Raw genomic sequence first — 18,416 nt, 5'->3', positions numbered from 1 at the left:
CAGATTATTTGGGTATCTCAAGCCTGGCTACAGGGACTTCTTGTGGTCATGAAAAAAAAAGAAACCTGCCACCTCCATTCTTAAGAAGATCATGATGATACAAAGATTAAGTTTCTAAGGTTACAACATACTGAAGTGGAGGAATAGGATGCCCTTTCTTCTACTATGCAAATAAAGCTTTCTAGTACTTCATTGGTACAATAAAAGGGAAATTTACCCTAGGTAGAAGCCCACGTTAAAAATGATCCTGCAGATTCTGGGTTACCTGTAGTACCCCACGCCTTAAACTCCAGAAGAGAACAAGGCCAGAACATCTGATTAGCAAGCCTGCTAATACTTAACTGTTCCACAAGCACAGTTTCCCAAACTTCGAAGTTTTGAGAAAAGCAGATTTCATACCTGAAACCACCTTAATTTAAATGAAGTAGACACAAAAGCAGGACATCAGCAAAAAACCTTGTGTGACCAATAATCAGTCTAAGGCAGGTACTATAATCAGAAACAGATTATGTACATACCAGTTATGTCATGAAGTGCTCACAACCTTGATATAGGTTAAACAGCTGCTTCTGGATTTACTTAAGATCCCAGAATAGAAGCAAATGGAAAAGGAAAGTGATTTTTAGTTTCGGATAAAGTAAAAAATATTACAAACCTCTAGCTTTTATTGAAAATTAAATATATTAGCAAAAGCAAGATTTAAGAAATATTTTACAAATGATTTACATACAAGAAAGCCAGTATCAGACATATTCACAAATATGCAAACCTTTAATTACAAAAGTACCTATTGGCAGCATGATGTTAACCTTGCCACTGCAGTGTGCTCTACTATTGATATGAGTAAGGCATAGAACTCACATTTGCACCAACTTAACAAGTTCAAATAAAACTTTAAGCTTTTAAATCCTGGATGCACAATCCCCAATACACACACCCACAAACACTCTTAAGATTTCTTCTTCTAAGCTCTACAAACTAAGTGCGTACTCTGGAAGAACAGCCAGCCTGAAAAGCCCAGTAGAAATGTAACTGGTACTAGCATTTAGTTTTCAGTTTCCTCTTTAACATGTACAGGCCTAGGTATGTAAACCATATTCACAGTTTAAGAATTTTTAGACAGAAGTACCTTTTTTTTTTTTTTTGCATTTGTTCCTTAAAATTGGCTCTCAGTTCAGCAAACAGTTCATAATGTCACCTGCTTTGTGATGCATACATTTACAAGATAACTTAAAAATCTGTACCATATTCATGGTCAAGATAATTCAACAAAAGTAGTAATACCCAACAGTGACATTCAATACTATATTTCAAATATCTGTGCAAACAGCAAAAGAACAGTTGTATGAGGCAAACATTTGCGAAACCTTTAATACCTCCTTAATGTTGTAAACTTGGACTGTCAGCCGTAAGTCCTGCACTTTCCACAGCTTGAAAAAGTCAGTGGCTAAAATTATCAAGTTTCAAAAAGGTTCTTTTCTACATAGTGCAAATTTTAATGTAGATAACGTGAGAAACGTATCTAGCTGGATTGACTGTGCAACCATCAGTGGTCTTCTCTCTTAGATGAAGAAAGGGTGCATTCAAAGAACCACATGGTTTAGGAAGGTGGGGAGAAGAGAGAAAAAGCAGTTCCATTACACTTCTTAAACCAGTGCTAGATGTGCAAAGGCAGCAAAAATTCCAGCTGCTATTACAACCAGAACGGAGTAACTTTTGAGGAAGACCCGTGCAGTCAGTCATTTGGACTGGTCTCTAGAAAAATACGTGAGTATATGTTGGATTTTGATCAGGCGGTCTTTTAAAGACATCATGGATAGCACTGACAGCTGATATCTGGGATCTACTGGGAGAACAGCCAGAAGCCACCAACACCAAGCAGGACCATTGGGCATTGCCTAAAAATAAAAGATAAGTTGGTCACTCATAACCGATGTAGTGTTAAGTTAACTAACACAAAGTCACCAAAGGACAAAGTCTAGTTTAAGGTTTGATATTAACTGGAGAATTTCAGATCTATGAGAACAGAAGGGTTTTGAAGACATCTTCTCTGATCCCTCCCCATCTGAGAATTTAAATTAAGTTATGCCTAAACTGAGTTTGATAAAGCAGTTATTTTTAAGACAACAAAGGAAGCTCATAGCTTCCTTGGGAAAAGATGACTAACTATAGGACAGCCACCTAATAACAGATCTCCCTGACAAAAACTAAATCCACTACCCGTCATGTTGTTCTTGAGGCTTGAGTATTCTTGAAGCCTAATGTTTTCATTACAGTTGTCTTTGTTACATTTGGAGGACTCCTCTATCACCTCCCAATTCCACTCCCTTCTTATTAGTTCCCAGACAGAGCAGGATTACTCAATCAGTTTCTTCTAAATTAATAAAACATACTGTGGAACTCTTTCTTGTGCTTTATTCAATTCTCTAGATCAAGACTTAGATGTGATGCCCAGAATTGGACATACTACTACTCAGCAGAGGTCCTGTCACTGCAGAGAAGATTAATTACCTCAAATGACTTGCAAAAGTACTGCTGGTAGTGGAACACTCCAGGATGACATTTCCGCTCTTGCATCTGGATCACAGTTGACACATTTGTGTTCTATTATGAACCTCAAGTACATACCCACAGTACTGGGTTAACTGCCCTGCCAGTTAACACTGGTTTTGCACACTTATTCCTCTTTCCTGGTATCCTATTTTAAATCTCTTTTTTTTTTAAATTAAATTGTTGAAAAATCACTTATGAATTCATGCACTGGCTTCCACGGCATCTACACTCCTCCCAGATTGGTTAATACAGTCTCATAGAAGTATGTACCAGATGGGTGAGGGACAGGCTAACATCCCACTTCATACACAATTCCACTTTGAAAACCAAATTTTACATATTTTTAAATGTTGCTTTTCTCCAGCCTCCACTCTCTCAGGATCTCACCAACTTTCATTAATTGTTTACGGTAACCATTAAAATAATAATGCTGCAGCTAGTTTCTTAAGGAACATTTGTCAAATCCTAGCAGCTGCAGGAGTACTAGCAGATGCATGGCGCTAGCTCAGGAAGGAGGAAGGTGTTATTTGTGATTACCTCTTTGCCAAATACTGCTGCCTGCGTATGTCACAGGGAAGAAACTAAAGGTTTTTTTTCCATTTGAATTCTATCACCTTTGCATAACCCAACAGCCTAAAATACTACTGGAACTTAAAGTGTTCCAAGTTTACTAGATAGATCTCCACAGCAGCATACCATCCTTTCCTGAAAGAACTGTTGAACAGTGACGGAATTGCCTTTTGTTGCTCATCAGAAGAGAAACAAGACGCAAGCCTTATTGCCTTAGAAGTTGGGAATAAAGTGGGGGTTTTCTTTTAATATTTAGCAGCTGTTAACAGGGTTTTTATTTTTAGAAATAAGCACCTAATAATTGATATTAAATGATGCCTCACCTGTATATTTTCCTCCCTGTCAGGCATTGGCCCGAAGTGCTGAAGAATTTGAGTGCGAAATTTGTTTCTTAAGTTTTGGAACCAACTGCAGGCCTGATTGTAAACAAAATTGTGAAGCTCTCTCAGTTTCTTTAGTTCTTCTTCATCAGCAACCTATAGGAGGAATGTTATGAGGATATCATTAGAGATAAAGAAACAATTAAGGTGCTTGAGCTAAAATCAAGAAACATTCTATTTCAACTATATTTAGATGCATTTCTTGCATTCTCCTAAACTCTGACTGCTAATGACTGAATAGTAAAGAAGTCCCATGATATTTTTAAAAGTTATAGCTTCAAACTATGGCTCAAATAAACCCCACCAATTTTCTTTGTTCCTTTATAATAATAGAAAATTAAGCTAGCTTCCATTTCTTCCACGTGTTGCCACTAAAACTTCCAGTGGTCTAGAGACCAAAAAATATGAAACAGAGCTCCTAAGAAAAAATCAAGCAAAAATCTAGAGTTATTAATAGTAGTATTTAGACAGCATTCTGGGTACCTTAATATCTTCCAAATATTCGATGTCTGCTGTGTAATAACCATCTTTCATCCCTCTCCGTAAAACTCTGAATCTTTTTCCACCAACTGTATCAACAACAGACCGTCCATCAGGTAGAAAATGAACATTCCTAATTTGCAGCATGCATCCATGATCCGCAAAACTAGAAAAGAGACCTTGTCAGTAATGCACTTACACGCTTCTGGACACTTTTTATAATTGAAAAAAAAAAAAAAAGTACAAGATGAGAAGAATTAGGATATAAACCTACCCATTTTGAGAATCACTTATACACATCCCAAACTGTTTAGTTCCAGTTTCCATACTTCTACGAATCATTAGTCGGTATCTTGGCTCAAACACATGCAGAGGGCAAGGCACAGTAGGATATGCCATAGTGCAAACGAACATTGGAACATTCTTGGTCAAGCTTCAAGAGAACATCAAAAAAAAGAGTGTTTTAAAAACCCAAGCAGAGAACTATGCCCAAACAATACATTTTTTTCAGAATGTTTGCAACATTTGAAGTCATAAAGCACTCTTCAAATTTCATGATAAGCATACTGTAATACCTTTCATAAGCAATAAAAAAAACACACTAAAGTGACTGAACAGCTATGTACTGATTAGAGTACATACTGGATAGTAACCCAGCCTCATAGTTGTTTAGCTAGTGAGTATCTAGTCAATAAATGAAGGGCTTTGTTTTGGAGGAAGTGGTGTTAGTCACTTTTTTTTCTTTTTGTCTTAGTTTAAGCCACACAAGCCTTTATGCTTTCAGTCTTCCTGGAACTAGAAAGCTGTAGCAGTTACTACAACAGTAGCTAGGTCACCATTTAGATTATTTTCAACAATGGACTCCACAAGATGCAACCCAGGGTATAATTTTTAGTTTGCAGTATGCCAAAGCAGGCCTGATTGAAAACCACAGTATATTTTTCATGCTATTTTTATCAAGTGTGTACAGTTGACAGTTGATACAAACAAGCTGTCATTAAAACATCACCAAGTATTTAACTTTAATACCTTTCAGACTACAAAATGTAATTCTAAATCCATGCTTTCTGTTACATAAATTGCATCTGACCTGTAGTTTTAAATAGTTTTCCAATATTCATGTCTACAGTACATGATGCTTTGTATATCTGAAGAACTCTGATACAGATAAACATCAAGATTACAAAAAAAAAACCCAACAATTTCTTTTCAGCTTATCTATCTTTATACAACTAATGTCTATCATGAACTGCTTTGAAAGAAATTCAGGTATCTGAGACTGTGGCCAACTCAAGAGGACAATTCCATTAACAGCAGCAAAGCTAAAACTGAAGCTCCACAACGGTGCACAAAGGAAAAGAAACAGAAAGGCAAGCTATTTTGTGGAGAACCTCACATTGCTACCATCAGTGTGACTTTCTTTTTACTTCCACAGGAGTTAAGAAACTGTTAATTTTCTGAAACACACATTTAAGACACAAAATTAGCATGTCTTTGTACTTCTTGCATCCATAATATGCCATTATTAATAACCACAAAAATAATAAAACACTTCTATAAAGGATTTCCAGGATCCTGAGGATCGCTCAGGTTTTCTAGATAAAAGACAGCAAAGCTTACTTTGAGTGTTCAGCGGTTTCTTCAGCATGAATCCGTTTTCTCTCATATAATTCATCAGATAAGTATTTCATTATTAATTCCTCCAGCAGCTCTGTGATGCTGTATTTTCTGCTTGCAAGGTACTGTAAGTAATTTAAAAAATATATTAATATTTCTTTTCATATATACCAAAAGGCTTGAGAAAATTAAGCATTTATTTAAAACCATGATATATAAAACGTGCCATGAATTAGATTTAAACCCACTAAAGCTTACAGCTCTGAAGTTTTTTGTTTTATTACTTAACGCCTAATGGTACTCTAATATTTGAAAATGAGATTCTTCATTTTAGCATCTGACAACTCAAGTGTCTAACTCAGTTTGTATTTCTGTGCTTTTCAGGAGACAGAACTGATTTCCTAGGTTATACAGACATATAATAAAGAAAGTGTATGGAAATCACAGAGAGGTTTTGCTGAATAGTTATTAAAGTTTACAAACAGGATTTAATTGCACCAATAAAGTGGATGGTAAGAGAAACACAACACATCTAAGACCCTGGGGCAAACCTAATCAACTTGTATTGACAAACTCTGTCTCAAGTTTTTCCTTTCTATTAGCTATCCATAACCCAAGTGAACTCAAGTTGTTTGGTTTACGTGAAACAGCCTTTAAAATGATACAGTATTTGTATTTGTGAGCTCTACTCAGAAACAGTACCTCTTTCAAACTCTCCTTACAGAGTGGACACTGAGGAGAATGATCTAAACACCGCTGCAAGCAACCTTTGCAAAAAGTATGTCCACAAGGGGTTGTCACTGGCTCAAACAACAGCCTGAAATAAAGGTATTATAAGTTAAATCCCACAGCAAGTGTATATTTTGATTAAAAAGTCATTGATCAACCTCTTCAATTTTTACAAGTAATTACGGATCAGAACAAAGCAGAGGAAAATTAGCCCCGCGTCTCCTTATTCTACTTTCCCCCTATACTGCAGTTTATTTACATTTGGCACTGCACCACTCATTTTTATTTTTTTCTTCTAATGAATCTGGACATGTTTCAACACTCCAAACATCCCGCCGTACAAAGATTTTGGTCTCACTACATAGAGATTCAGAATGTGTAAAATTAAGTGATTCTTTGAGGAGCTAAGTTGATTTATTAGCAGTATTATATGGTGCTAACATAACTATGGACAGTTTAGTATACACCAGAAGTTTTAAGGTATTTATCTGAAAACCAAGACAACTCAATAAGAGGTTTCAAATACATCAGCTACATTTAAGTAGACTAACATTCTGTAGTATCTATATCTCCTAGACAAATATGAGGTTCACATGCAGTACTTTAAAGCATTAGCTTTCCCAAAATAAGTTAAATAGTTTTACTGACTGAAAAAAAAACCTTAACCCATTTAACCGCAAAACCCCCTACCCTTTTAAGGTTAACAATTAACAATACCAAGTTTAATTTAAAAGGCAACTTGATTAAAATCATGCTGTATTATATAGAACTATAGCAAGTGACACATTTAAATATACATTTAACTTCAGGGATACAGAGACTGAAAATTATTGATGGGTGATAGAACTCATCACAACTTGTAAGTACCTCAGTTTATATGTGTAACAGGTATGTGGCCAAGCATCTATCACAGAAATACTGAATCAAGAAGATCGTACCTCATACATAGAGAGCACTCAAAATCTGATACATCAATCAAATCCTCTGGAATTGTTCCAAAAGCCAGTTTCAAGTCCCTTTTTGTACTTTCTAAGGAAAAGCAATATAAAATATTCCTTCAAAGAAAGGTACATCACAGTCAATTCTTTAAATTTCAAAGTAAGTGACTGTTTACCTCCTTGCTTTTTGAGCTTGTTTCTTCCATCTTCGCATACAACTGCATCCTGTTCAGACAGGGAGAGCTTTCTTTTTAACAAAGCACCTTTTTCTTGACCAGAGAGAAGGGGTTCAGAAGACACTCTCTTTAAGCCATCTTCCTTGGCAAGGTTTTTTGTTGAGTTAAGAGCATGGGCAGACTGTGCACGATTTAAGCTTCCACTGACAGGCTCCAGCACATCTGATCCTCCTAAACTCTATAATGGAAAGATGAACTGAATTGTACTTAGAGAGTAACACAAATCTACATAAGATGTGAACATGGAAAGATACAGAAGCCAAACTGATATCCTCACTTAGTTCATTAGTTAATTAGAAAACATTGGTAAGTCAATGCAGTACTCAAATTTGCTTAGCATTAACAATTTAAAAAACATCATCTGCTTCAAAGAGAACAAACCTTGTATTTCTTTTGATTTTCAAGTGTCTAATATCAAATCTCAGTACTTTCTAGTAAGCAGTTCACTGGAATAAGCAGTCTAATACTCCAAATGAAAATACATTATGCCCAAACCACAATTCTTTCTTCCAATTTAGACAGTCACAGAAAGTCAGCATTTAGGATGACAAATAAGAATATCAGAACATCTGATGTTTGTGTATCAGCTTAAAAGTTATCCTATAGTTCTGGTTACCTGTTCAGGACAAAGCTCTAAGTTGCTGGAAGACTCAGTCACCTCAGAACCAAGTATAAGAGGTTTATTTCGAATATGTGGTAAATTCCAAGCAGGTTCCTTCAGACTCTCTCTTAACTTCTCTGGTGACAGGACATCACACAATGTCTAGAAAACAAACAGCTAAATGTTCATAATAATGAAAAGCTTCTAGACATAGCTTTACTGCAAAATTGCATACATAAGAAGTAATTTATATGAGGGTATCTTTATTTATAAAGCTTTATTTAAGCTGAGAATGAGCAGAAGCCTACATATCTATCTATATGACTAAAATCAAATTTATCTAGAAGTCTTTTTGATTACAAGTGAATGAACTCTTCAAACACAGTTAGACATTATCAGTTCAGTATCAGGCAGCTCTTTCAACATAAATTTTGATTATCGAAGAAAAACTTTTGTGCTCTGGGCATGAAAGAGTTCAACTTAAAATATTAAACTTGCCCACTTTTCAGTTTTTCCAGATTTTAATTTAGTAATTTCAAAAGCATATGTACTGTTAAGATGGACATGTTAAATGTGTACATTAGGACTATCTCTTCAATGTAGTATGATATATCTTGAAAGGAACTTAATCTGCCACTTCTTTTTATGTATTAAAGATTTTTAGATGCTCAAAGTCTACTATAATGGGAGCTTTATGAAGGAATCAAGTTAGAGACTGCAATCCAGTGTCATAAATAAAATTACCCTTTCCACTTCTAGCTTGGCTGGAAGAAAGTCCTCATCAAGGGCTAAGCACTGTAGAAACAGTTGTAAGGCATCACCTACAAAGCCAGAGTCTTGCAGCACTTTTGCTTTCCTGAAGTAGACCTGAAAAAAACATACCATGAAGACATTTCTAAAGAGTATGCAGAACTGCAATATTCATCTTACAGCCATTACAACACAGGTAGAATCAGAACCCTCCATGACAATAGTAATGGAGCTTTCCAACAAACTTCAGCTGTGCACAGGGTGGATGATCCCTATGCCCTGCCTAACATACATCCCCTACAGAGCTTGAAAATAGTCATGGGATAGGCTGGTGTTCTGTCTTCTTCCAGTTAACTTGTTTTGACTTACATCAAGGGTTAAAATCCTGACTAGTTTCAGCTGAATCACAAAAGGCCTTACCTTTCCCCTTCTGTGAGCCTTTGGAGGGGAAGAAGAGGGACACAAAATGCAAAGTATTACATGACCTCTTACAGCATCTTACAGCATACCCTTTTTGACCTCTGTTTCATTAAAAGCTTTATGGTTCCAGCTTGAAGAAGGGTGACTACAAACAAAACAATCCACACTCCACACAACCATGCATCCCTTACATACTATCTTAATCTATATTCTTAGCACAGAACATCGCATTTTTGGAATTGTTTCTTCCAATTAGATTTTATTTTTGAACACAGCTAGGAAAAAAAAACTGTATGCTATTTCCTCTGAAAGAAAAAAAAAATTCCTCTTACAGACTGTTTTCCAACTTTCGTTATCCTCTAAGAACTGTTACAGGAATCCATCAAACCAAGCTCAGTTAAGCAAAGTGAGGTTTCTTTCCAAACATAAAGAAAAAAGCAGACAGTACTACCAACACTGAGAGGCACAAAGTAGGATGGAGAACACATGAGAAACCAAGACAGCAGCATTTATCTCCCCTTGTGTGGCAAGATCTTGCTGCTCCTGCTGTACTAAGTTCAGGCAGCACTGCAGTATGCAGTACCTCACAATTCTGAAGGCCACTGACTCCCCAGCTGCCTGCACTATTCACAAAGCTGTTCCTGCTGAGTTTCTTTGGGCTTTTTGAACAAAAACTTTCCAAGCTGCACCAGCAAAGTGTACTTATTTAACAAAAATTAACAAGCAAACCCCAAACCCTAGCAGTTACAGGTTACAACACCATAAACTATCACAACTCCAAGTATAGTCATCGAGTCTAACCTGTCATACTCATCAGCAGCCAGTCTCATTTATGGAACGATTTTAAGATACCTGTTAGCATTTTGCATGTCTTACAAGATAGCATTTAAGGTAGCTGACCTAGCTTCTTAACTCAATACAAATATAATTTAGAATTAATTAATTTTACAGATAAAAACAGATACTGATAAATGAAGAGTTCATACTAACTTACCTCTGGCCAATTTGGCATTTTAGAAATAACAAAATTCAGATCTTCTATGGCTGTTTTATGTTCTTGGAGGCCAACATATGACTCAGCTCTGTAAATTCTTAGCATCAAGTCACTGGAGTCTGAAGAGAAAAATTAAGCAACACTCTTAATTCAGAAACTTGTAATTTTAAATCAGATATGCTTTCATAGTGATATGTCACAATCACACTTTTTTGTACAATACCTTCGAAATTAACGGAGCACCTTCCCACCCCCAGTGTTTCAGTAATAAAGGTGGCAGTAATTCTGGAGTCATGTCTTTCAAGCTAAAGATTGAATTTTACACCCTCTAATGTATCTTGTATCAACGAGAAAAATATTTTAAAAGATCCAGCACTGAGGCTGACAGAATAAAGTACTGCTCAATACTGCTGTGACAACAAAATTTGAAGACTATGTAGACTTTAGCTTTACACCTGTTCGAAGCCACAGAAATCTGGGAAATCACTGCATTTATATTAAAAAGTCAAAATATTACAAAGTTTGCTTTCAAAAGTTCAAGTTTTCCTTTAGACTGTCATTTGCGTTTATAATGCCCAAACTCTTTCAACTATGGTTGAAGATACAGATGCCGCTTGTGCAACAGTATCCCTCTGCTAAGTACCAGAAGTAGGCTTTATCACTATGTGGTATGAGACAGCCAACATCAGAAAGCCTTTAACATCAGCTGGCAGCCCTGTTGTAAGTGTACTAGTGAACTTCAGCAATGGGAAAACATTAGTATGTGTTCAGTAAAATTCTCATGTCCAACATACAACATTTTGCACTTTTAGTAAAGCAGCTTCTAAATGGGAAACACACGATCTCCGTGCCACTAAAACTATGCTTCTCATAACACAACTAATAGTAGTTGTTGCTTGGAAAAAACACCAGCACACTGATTTGTTCTTGATTTAGTTTTGTTAAAATACACCTGTGTTTTTTTCACTAAGTCAAACACTGGTCTACTATAAACAATCCTAAAATTAAAATTTCAAGGCCAAGTTGGATGAAGCCTTGCATGGCACGCTTTAGTGTGAGGTGTCCCTGCCTGTGGCAGGAGGGTTGGAACTAGATAATCTTGAGGTCCTTTCCAACCCTAACTATTCTATGATTAAATAGTTCTTTAAGTTTGTTTCAATAAGGTTTTCTTGGGAGGGGATCATTTCAACTTGGTATTCTATCTTAGTCTATTCTAAATGCCTAGTTTAAATTTTCGCAAGTCTCAACATCACCTTGTCTTGGATTTAAAAGCCAGGCTGATCAATGTTCTCATGTATTCCAATATACTGCTTTGTGTTTAGATCCACAATGCTACATTATGAAAAGACCTTAATGAAAAAGAAAGACCTAAGAAAATCAAAACTCACAGATTTCACAGCTGAAACTAAAGCTTCTTCCCAGTTTGGGTTGTCTGCCTTTTGAGTTGACAGTTTCCCTTCAAATACAAATATTCCCAAACCCAGTTTGTTCAGTTTGTTTTACTTTATGTTAGACATAATAAAATGTTTGTATTAGCAGAAGTCTGGGAAACTGTCTGTCTTACTTAAATATTAATTCTGCAAGCAGAACAATACTGAAGCCTGCTTTCCTGTGGCTTTGTGTTTTCTGAGTGCTGTAGCCTGGTGCCCTGGTAAGGTGAGAACTCAGATCAAATGCTTCATGACATTTTTTGCTATTGTATTTGACTCTGGTGTCCAGCAGAGCTAGTATCACACCAAATTCTTTCCTTCAGAAGTAGCAGTAAGTGCGGGTCTTTGTTCTCTGATAGGCTACCTATTTGCACATTATCAGAGGGAGCTCCTCTTTTTCAGACTTTCAAGTGTGTAGCATAACCTGAGGAACTCCAAGCCTCTTTTTCTAGGGGGAAGGTGAGGGGTAGCTTGAAGATAAAAATGTGAGTTCAGCTTTACAGCAGGTGGACATTTTGTCTACTTCTTTTTAAAACAGAAAAACATAATTCCAATTTAACTGGAACAAAACAGACAGCTAAACCAAGGAGTTTAACTGGGACCCCACCTCTGCTGCTGAACACACACAAAACACTGCCAATCAATGATCAATACATATCACAAATCAGATCTAAATATTTGCAAGACCAAAGGTGGCCAGTCACAAGTGGTGCTGCCCAGGGCTCATTATGGGGGCCAGCTCTGCTTAATATCCTCATGAATGAGCTGGATGAGGGGAAAAAGTGTACCCTCAGTAAGTTTGCAGACAACACCAAGCTGCACAGGATGGTTCATCTGCTTGATAGGAAGGCTCTACAGACAGATCCAGACAGGCTGGATATATGGTCCAAGGCCAGCTGTATCAGGTTCAACAAGGCAAAGTGCAAGGTCCTGCATGTGGCTTAAAACAACTCCATGCAATGCTGCAGTCTTGGGGAAGAGTGGCTGGAAGGCTGCTCAGCAGAAAAAGACCCGGGGGTGTTGGTCGACAGCTGCTGAACATGATCCAGCTTGTGCCCAGGTGGCCAAGAAGGCCAACAGCATCCTGGCCTGTAACATCAACAATGTAGCCAGCAGGGCCAGGGCAGTGATCATCCCCCTGTACTGGGCACTGGTGACGACACATATCAAAACCTGTGTTCAGTGCTGGGCCTCTCACTGCAAGAGAGACATTGAGGTGCTGGAGCAGGCCAGAAAAGGGTAACAAAGCTGGTGAAGGGTCTAGAGCACAAGTCTGATGAGGAACAGCTGAGGGAACTGGGGTTGCTTATCCTGAAGAAAAGGAGGCTCAGGGGAGACCTTATTGCTCTCTCTACAACTACCCGAATTCAGGTTGTAGTGGGGTGGGGGTTGGTCTCTTCTCCCAAGCACAGGACATGTGGAAATGGCCTCAAGTTGCACTAGGGGAGGTTTAGGTAGGATATTAGGAAAAACTTCCCAGAAAGGGTTGTCAACCATTGGAACAGGCTGCTCAAGGAAGTGGCTGAGTCACCATCCCTGGAGGTATTTAGGAGACATAGATGTGGCACTCTGGAATATGGTTTAGTGGTGGGCTTGGCAGTGCTAGGTTAACAGTTTGACTCCATGATCTTAAAGGTATTTTCCAACCTAAACAACTCTATGATTCTATCTAAATTTGAATGTCAAATTTGGTAACCATAATTTAATTTCTAGGCTGTGCAATTGTACAAACATAATTTTACAATGTTTCAGCATATATTTAAATATTTGCCACCTAAAGGGAAGATGCAAAGCTATTTCAAATCCTTAGACAAGAGACTAAGCAGAGCAGGAACACAATTTGTGCTCAGATTTTACATTTGGTAACCCAATATATTGTAAATACAGAAATAACTCACTTATAGCATATACAAACCCAAACGATTTTAATAAGAAAGACACCAAGTACTGTAAGTGCAGAATTGTGTGTACAAGGTAATAGGGAAGTATACAATGGTGTACACAGAAAACCCCACTCAATATGCATTCTTTTTTTATATTACTCCAATAGCATCTGCTTCAGGCTACTGTCAACACAAGCATACCAATAAATGGACCATCTCTGCTCTGATCCTGCATGCTTTTTAGATGATTCATTATAAAATATCAAATTCTTCAAAATAAATGCGCATCATAATGCAGAGAAACTTTAGGACACAGTATTCACTAATACAGTACTATAGGGTCACCCCAACAATCAGGGGTTGGAACACAAAACTCCTGAGAAGAGGCTGTGAGAACTGGGCTTGTTTAGTGGAAAACTATTCCCAAACACCTTGGGAGAACCCAACAGCCTTCCACAATCCGAGAAAAGGCCACCTAGAAGACTCTACTTTAGTGCACAGGAGAACAAGAAGAGACAGTGTGATGAAGAGAAGTTCAGACTTGAAATCAGGAGAAAGCTTTTCACTATGAGGATAATTAATCTTTGAGCAGGTTGCTCAGAGAGGCTGTGGAATCTTCATCCTTATACGTTTTCGTAATTCAGCAGCACAAAAGCTTAGGCAAACTGCTCTGAATTCAACGTTTATTCTGCTTCAATAAGGAGATCGACTGGTCAACAGACCTCCAGAAACCCACTCCAGCAAGAACAAGCCTGTGATTCATACCAAACTCAAGTGTATTAGCTGTGTGTTTCAGGATACTTGATTAAAGACAAGCTGCACTTGTATTTTAATCAAACAGACTTCATTTAACTGAACTAATTTATGTCAGCCTCTGAAAGCAGTATATTAACCATATGAATGTTAACAATCCTCACACTTTTCAAAAGTCACTTTTGCACCATAGCAAATACTTCCCTTTCGGATGTTTCAAGAAATGTAAGCAAGTTATAAAAAGATGCCATTTCAGTAGAGGCTTCATGCCAATGTCTTATTTAGGACACCAGATTTACATTGTTAACTATCAGCATTACAAAGAAACAGAGATGAACACTGTGGAAACACTGAAACAGAACATAAATTATTTTAAACATGAATACATTTCTTATGCTACAGCTCTTCTACCTTTAAATGTTTTCAAGATTCAGGTTTTGGAGGAAGATATAAAGCATACCACCAGGTATTAATTAGTGCTCCCCTGGTCTGAAATCACTTGATTGCGAGTTGTTCGTAATTGTAAGCTCACAGCTCTAAATTCACATTTAATGTATGTCTGCATTCTGATTCACTAAATTCTTTAGTATCTTTACGAGAATACTTTGAAAATTGATAGTTCTCAGGACTGGAGACACACAAAACAGTTGTACAAAGGATCTTAAACTGAGCTTCTACCACTTAATTCTAGCACATATACTGAATCCGAGTAATAAAATTTTGGATAAGCATCATATCTGGTCACTATTCTCAAATTTTCAAGTAATTTTAAAGTTTAATTTAAAATTTAATTTTAAAAATTTCAGAACCAGCTTTAAAAAAAAATCAAAATCCTTTCTCTGTAGCGATCCAAATGGTATTGCTAATTCCACAGAAGATTAATAAAAGACTGTAGAATTAATTTTATCTTTTATTCTTTCAAAGCAATCTTGAAATGTGAAACAGGACCCCTGTAAACATTTGTGATCAAGAATGGATTCATCAGTTTGTATCCTAAAGGCCACTGAAGTTTTGACTCCATTTCTTTGTGACCTATATGAGTCAATACTGTACTTCAGGACACACAACTGCTTCTTTCACTTCCCAGATTTAAAACAGAGCAGCCACTTTCTCTGGTCACATCCACCCCATATCCTACACTGTGTAAATGCCTTGGCAAATAACATAGCATTGAAGGCCATAACTGAACCTCTTTAAAATAGGTTGCCAAAAGGCTTATAAAAAGTATCTAAGATTTAATCCCACCTACACTAAAACCAGTTTATTATGGAACTAGTTCTAACGTATCTCGCCAGAACAGATCAGAAGGATTAGACTTATGCAAGCTTTTGTTTCTCTCCCCGCTGCAGAAAACTGTACAAACGTAACACGCTTGATCTGTGAAAATATTAATTCCCAAGTTTCTGAAGCAAACTCCAAGTTTCAGAAGCAAAAGGACACAAACGCAAACGGAGCTTTACAGGTTACCAGGTGTTAAATTCCATAGTCAAATACAAACAACAAAGGAATGTGCCACTGGATCCACCTAGGTGTATCAACCATGCAAATTTTACTCCCTCTACAAAGCCTGAACTCTGAAAACCAGACTGTATCTCAAGCGCTCACGGTACCAGGCTTGCGACTGACACAGGACGGTCCGAAAGCGTGGCTCTACCTCTCGCCTTTGTACCGTCTCTCAAGGCTATATTATAAAACTCCAACCACACCCACCCATGATGTCACTGCCATTACACAACCTGTCCCCCTCCATGCCTGTCTGCTTATGCAACTGGGCCCGGCCTGCTGGGAATTGTCTTGGTGACACTTAAGACTGAAAATAGGTCTCTCTCAGGAAACAAGGTTAAATACAACAAGAGATTTTCTCTTGTCTGTGCGCAGCGATTACTAAACACAAGACAAAACAAAGCCCACAAACTCTCCTGAAAACAAGTCTCATGAAAGCATGTGGGAGGGGAAACTAGAAAAAGAACATGAAGAATCCGTGTTGCACCTTCCTCCAACACCTCTGGAAGCATACCCCACTACCAGGCTTGACGCTCAGCTGAGCTCCGAACAGCCTCGCGTCCTGCCATCGGTCCCTCCTCCACTCCGCCAGACTATGGAGGGAGGTCCGTTAAACCCTCTCAAACTCGAGAAAACTTCGGATGTTCTTTATAGTCTTATTTCGATCGCGGACAGCCTCTACAGGAGAGAGGGGCTGAAAAGCAGGAAGCAAACACACACCTGCCTAACCCCACCACACTTGGAGGCCCCCCGAGCCAGCCGTGCCTCGCCATCAGCTCACCACGGTCCTGCCGGAGCTGAGGCGGGGAGCGGGACGGGAGCCAGCGGGACAGGCAGAGGGAGAGCCTGCTCCGCACAAGCCTTACCTGCTCGTAGGGCCTGACTGGCGGCGCCCAGAGCCTCTCGGAAGCGGCCCTGGGACAACAGCTCCTCTAGCCGGCGTCCGGTCCTCGCTCTCTCGCACTCGCCCGGGAACCACTTCTCCGCGAGCCGGTTGAGGACGACACTGGTCCGCAGCGGGGCCGCGCCCGTGCTGGTGCCCCCCGCCGGCAGCAGCCAGTCCCGGCAGCGGCGGCAGCGGGCCCGCAGCTCCCTCCGGAGACAGCGGCGGCAGTAGGTGTGCCCGCACGGGACGGTGACCGGCTCGCTCAGGAACCTGCCGCAGCCGCAGCAGCGCAGCGGCCCCTCGGCCGCGATCCCGCTCTCCGCTGCGGCCCTGTGGCCCCTTCCCCAGCCCAGCCCCTGCCGCAGGCGGTAGTTCAGTACCAAGCACTCCACGAGGGTCCCGAGGCGCTGGGGTCCGGCGAGGGGCCCGAGGCACAGCGGAGCCAGCGACGCGCCCACCACTTCCTTCAGGCAGCTCCCGGGCACCAGCCTCTCGCCCAGCCGCGGCGGCAACTCCCGCGCTCCACCTGCCTCCTCTCCTGGGGTCCCGCTACCGCCCGGCTCCGGCGACATGTCCGAGCCCACGGCCACGGGAGAGAACGCCATCGGCTGCCCGGCGAGGGGGTGTGGCGCGGCTGCTCCAGCCGCCGGGCTCGGCTCCGCGCTGAGGCACTGACGGCACAGGGCGGGGGGAAGACGAGGAGGAGGAAGCACGGCACCCCCGTGAGGGGAGGGAAGGGGGGGGGTCACGTGCGCGCGCCCGCGCGTCCCGAAGCCACGGTCCCCCCCACCCCGCGAGCACGGCGGCGGCGCGCAGCCCCCCTTTCAAACCTCTCAGCCGCGCCGGCTTACATAAAACGCCGCGTCAGCTGACCGCCGCGCGGGCCCGCCATTGGCCGCGGGTGGCGGCGCCGGGAGGGAGGCGGGGCCGCAACATGGAGGGAGGTTACAAAACACCGCTCCACGCGCGCGCCGCACCGGGGCGGGGCTGGCGCCGGGCGGCCGGGGACCGAGTCACGTGGGGTGAGGAGGGGAGGGTCCGTGTGCAGGGGGTGCTGTGCCGCGCGCGGTCCTTCCCGCCCCGAGACTCGGCGGACGGGGAGCGAGCGGCGGGGGAAGGAGGAGGAGGAGGAGGAGGGGGGGGTTCGGGAGTTCGCCGGGTCAGAGGGACGGGCCCTGCGGGGTCCCGGTGGGCTCCCGGGAGCAGCGCCGCTCTGGTGAGGGCGGCCGCCAGGGTCGGGACTCAGTGGCGCTGCTGGGGCTGGGTGGCGGGCAGGAAGCGGGGGAAGCTGCCCGGCGCGGAGGGGTGGAGCCGCCGGGGCGGGGTTGTGGGTCACCGGGGCGGGGGGGGGCGGGCGGGCTGCAGCTGTGCGGCACCGGGGGAGTCGCTGGCGGGTGCTGCGGGGCAGCCCGTGTGTGGGCGCCTGCTCTCTGTCTCCCAGCGGCTCGTGCTCGCACTCCAGCCGCTTGGTCTGGCTCCTTGTCTTTCTCTGTTAAGAGTTTTAATGGAGGACGCGATAAGGTGAAAGTTACGAGACAGAAGCTCGTTGTCCGTATGATTTGTGTATTTACCCCTCGTCTCGACCGTTTCCAGCACTTTGTGTAGCGTCCCCGTGGGATGGGCTCGGATCCTTTCATTCTGCAAACCCGTGTGCATCTGCCGTTACAGCTGGTTGGTGCAGTAAACTCTCTTT

General features: G+C 41.1%; 2 protein-coding genes across 2 annotated transcripts in view; one reads left to right on the top strand and one right to left on the bottom strand.

Annotated features, from left to right (window-relative positions):
* Positions 1 to 633: 633 nt before the first annotated feature.
* Positions 634 to 17,477, bottom strand: LONRF1 (LON peptidase N-terminal domain and ring finger 1). Its single transcript, XM_062601783.1, has 12 exons — positions 16,704 to 17,477; positions 10,269 to 10,387; positions 8,849 to 8,971; positions 8,120 to 8,266; positions 7,444 to 7,681; positions 7,268 to 7,358; positions 6,303 to 6,417; positions 5,604 to 5,725; positions 4,258 to 4,416; positions 3,987 to 4,149; positions 3,447 to 3,599; positions 634 to 1,898 (listed from the first exon to the last, which is right to left on the bottom strand). The coding sequence occupies exons 1-12, from the start codon at positions 17,326 to 17,328 to the stop codon at positions 1,740 to 1,742; spliced, it is 2,214 nt and encodes a 737-aa protein (XP_062457767.1). The 5' UTR covers positions 17,329 to 17,477; the 3' UTR covers positions 634 to 1,739.
* Positions 17,478 to 17,649: 172 nt separating this feature from the next.
* TRMT9B (tRNA methyltransferase 9B (putative)) overlaps positions 17,650 to 18,416 on the top strand; it is a 111,732-nt gene continuing 110,965 nt past the window's right edge. Inside the window, exon 1 of the mRNA XM_062642139.1 lies at positions 17,650 to 17,745. The gene's annotated coding sequence lies outside the window, so the exon portion shown is untranslated. The remainder of the gene's footprint in view (positions 17,746 to 18,416) is intronic.

This window comes from Pezoporus occidentalis, unplaced genomic scaffold (genome assembly GCF_034315485.1).
Source record: "Pezoporus occidentalis ecotype Australia unplaced genomic scaffold, CSIRO_AGI_Poc_V1 ctg1, whole genome shotgun sequence".
NCBI lineage: Eukaryota > Metazoa > Chordata > Aves > Psittaciformes > Psittacidae > Pezoporus > Pezoporus occidentalis.
The sequence above is the reverse complement of the archived record's forward strand: the minus strand, read 5'-3'. Positions and strand labels throughout refer to the sequence as shown.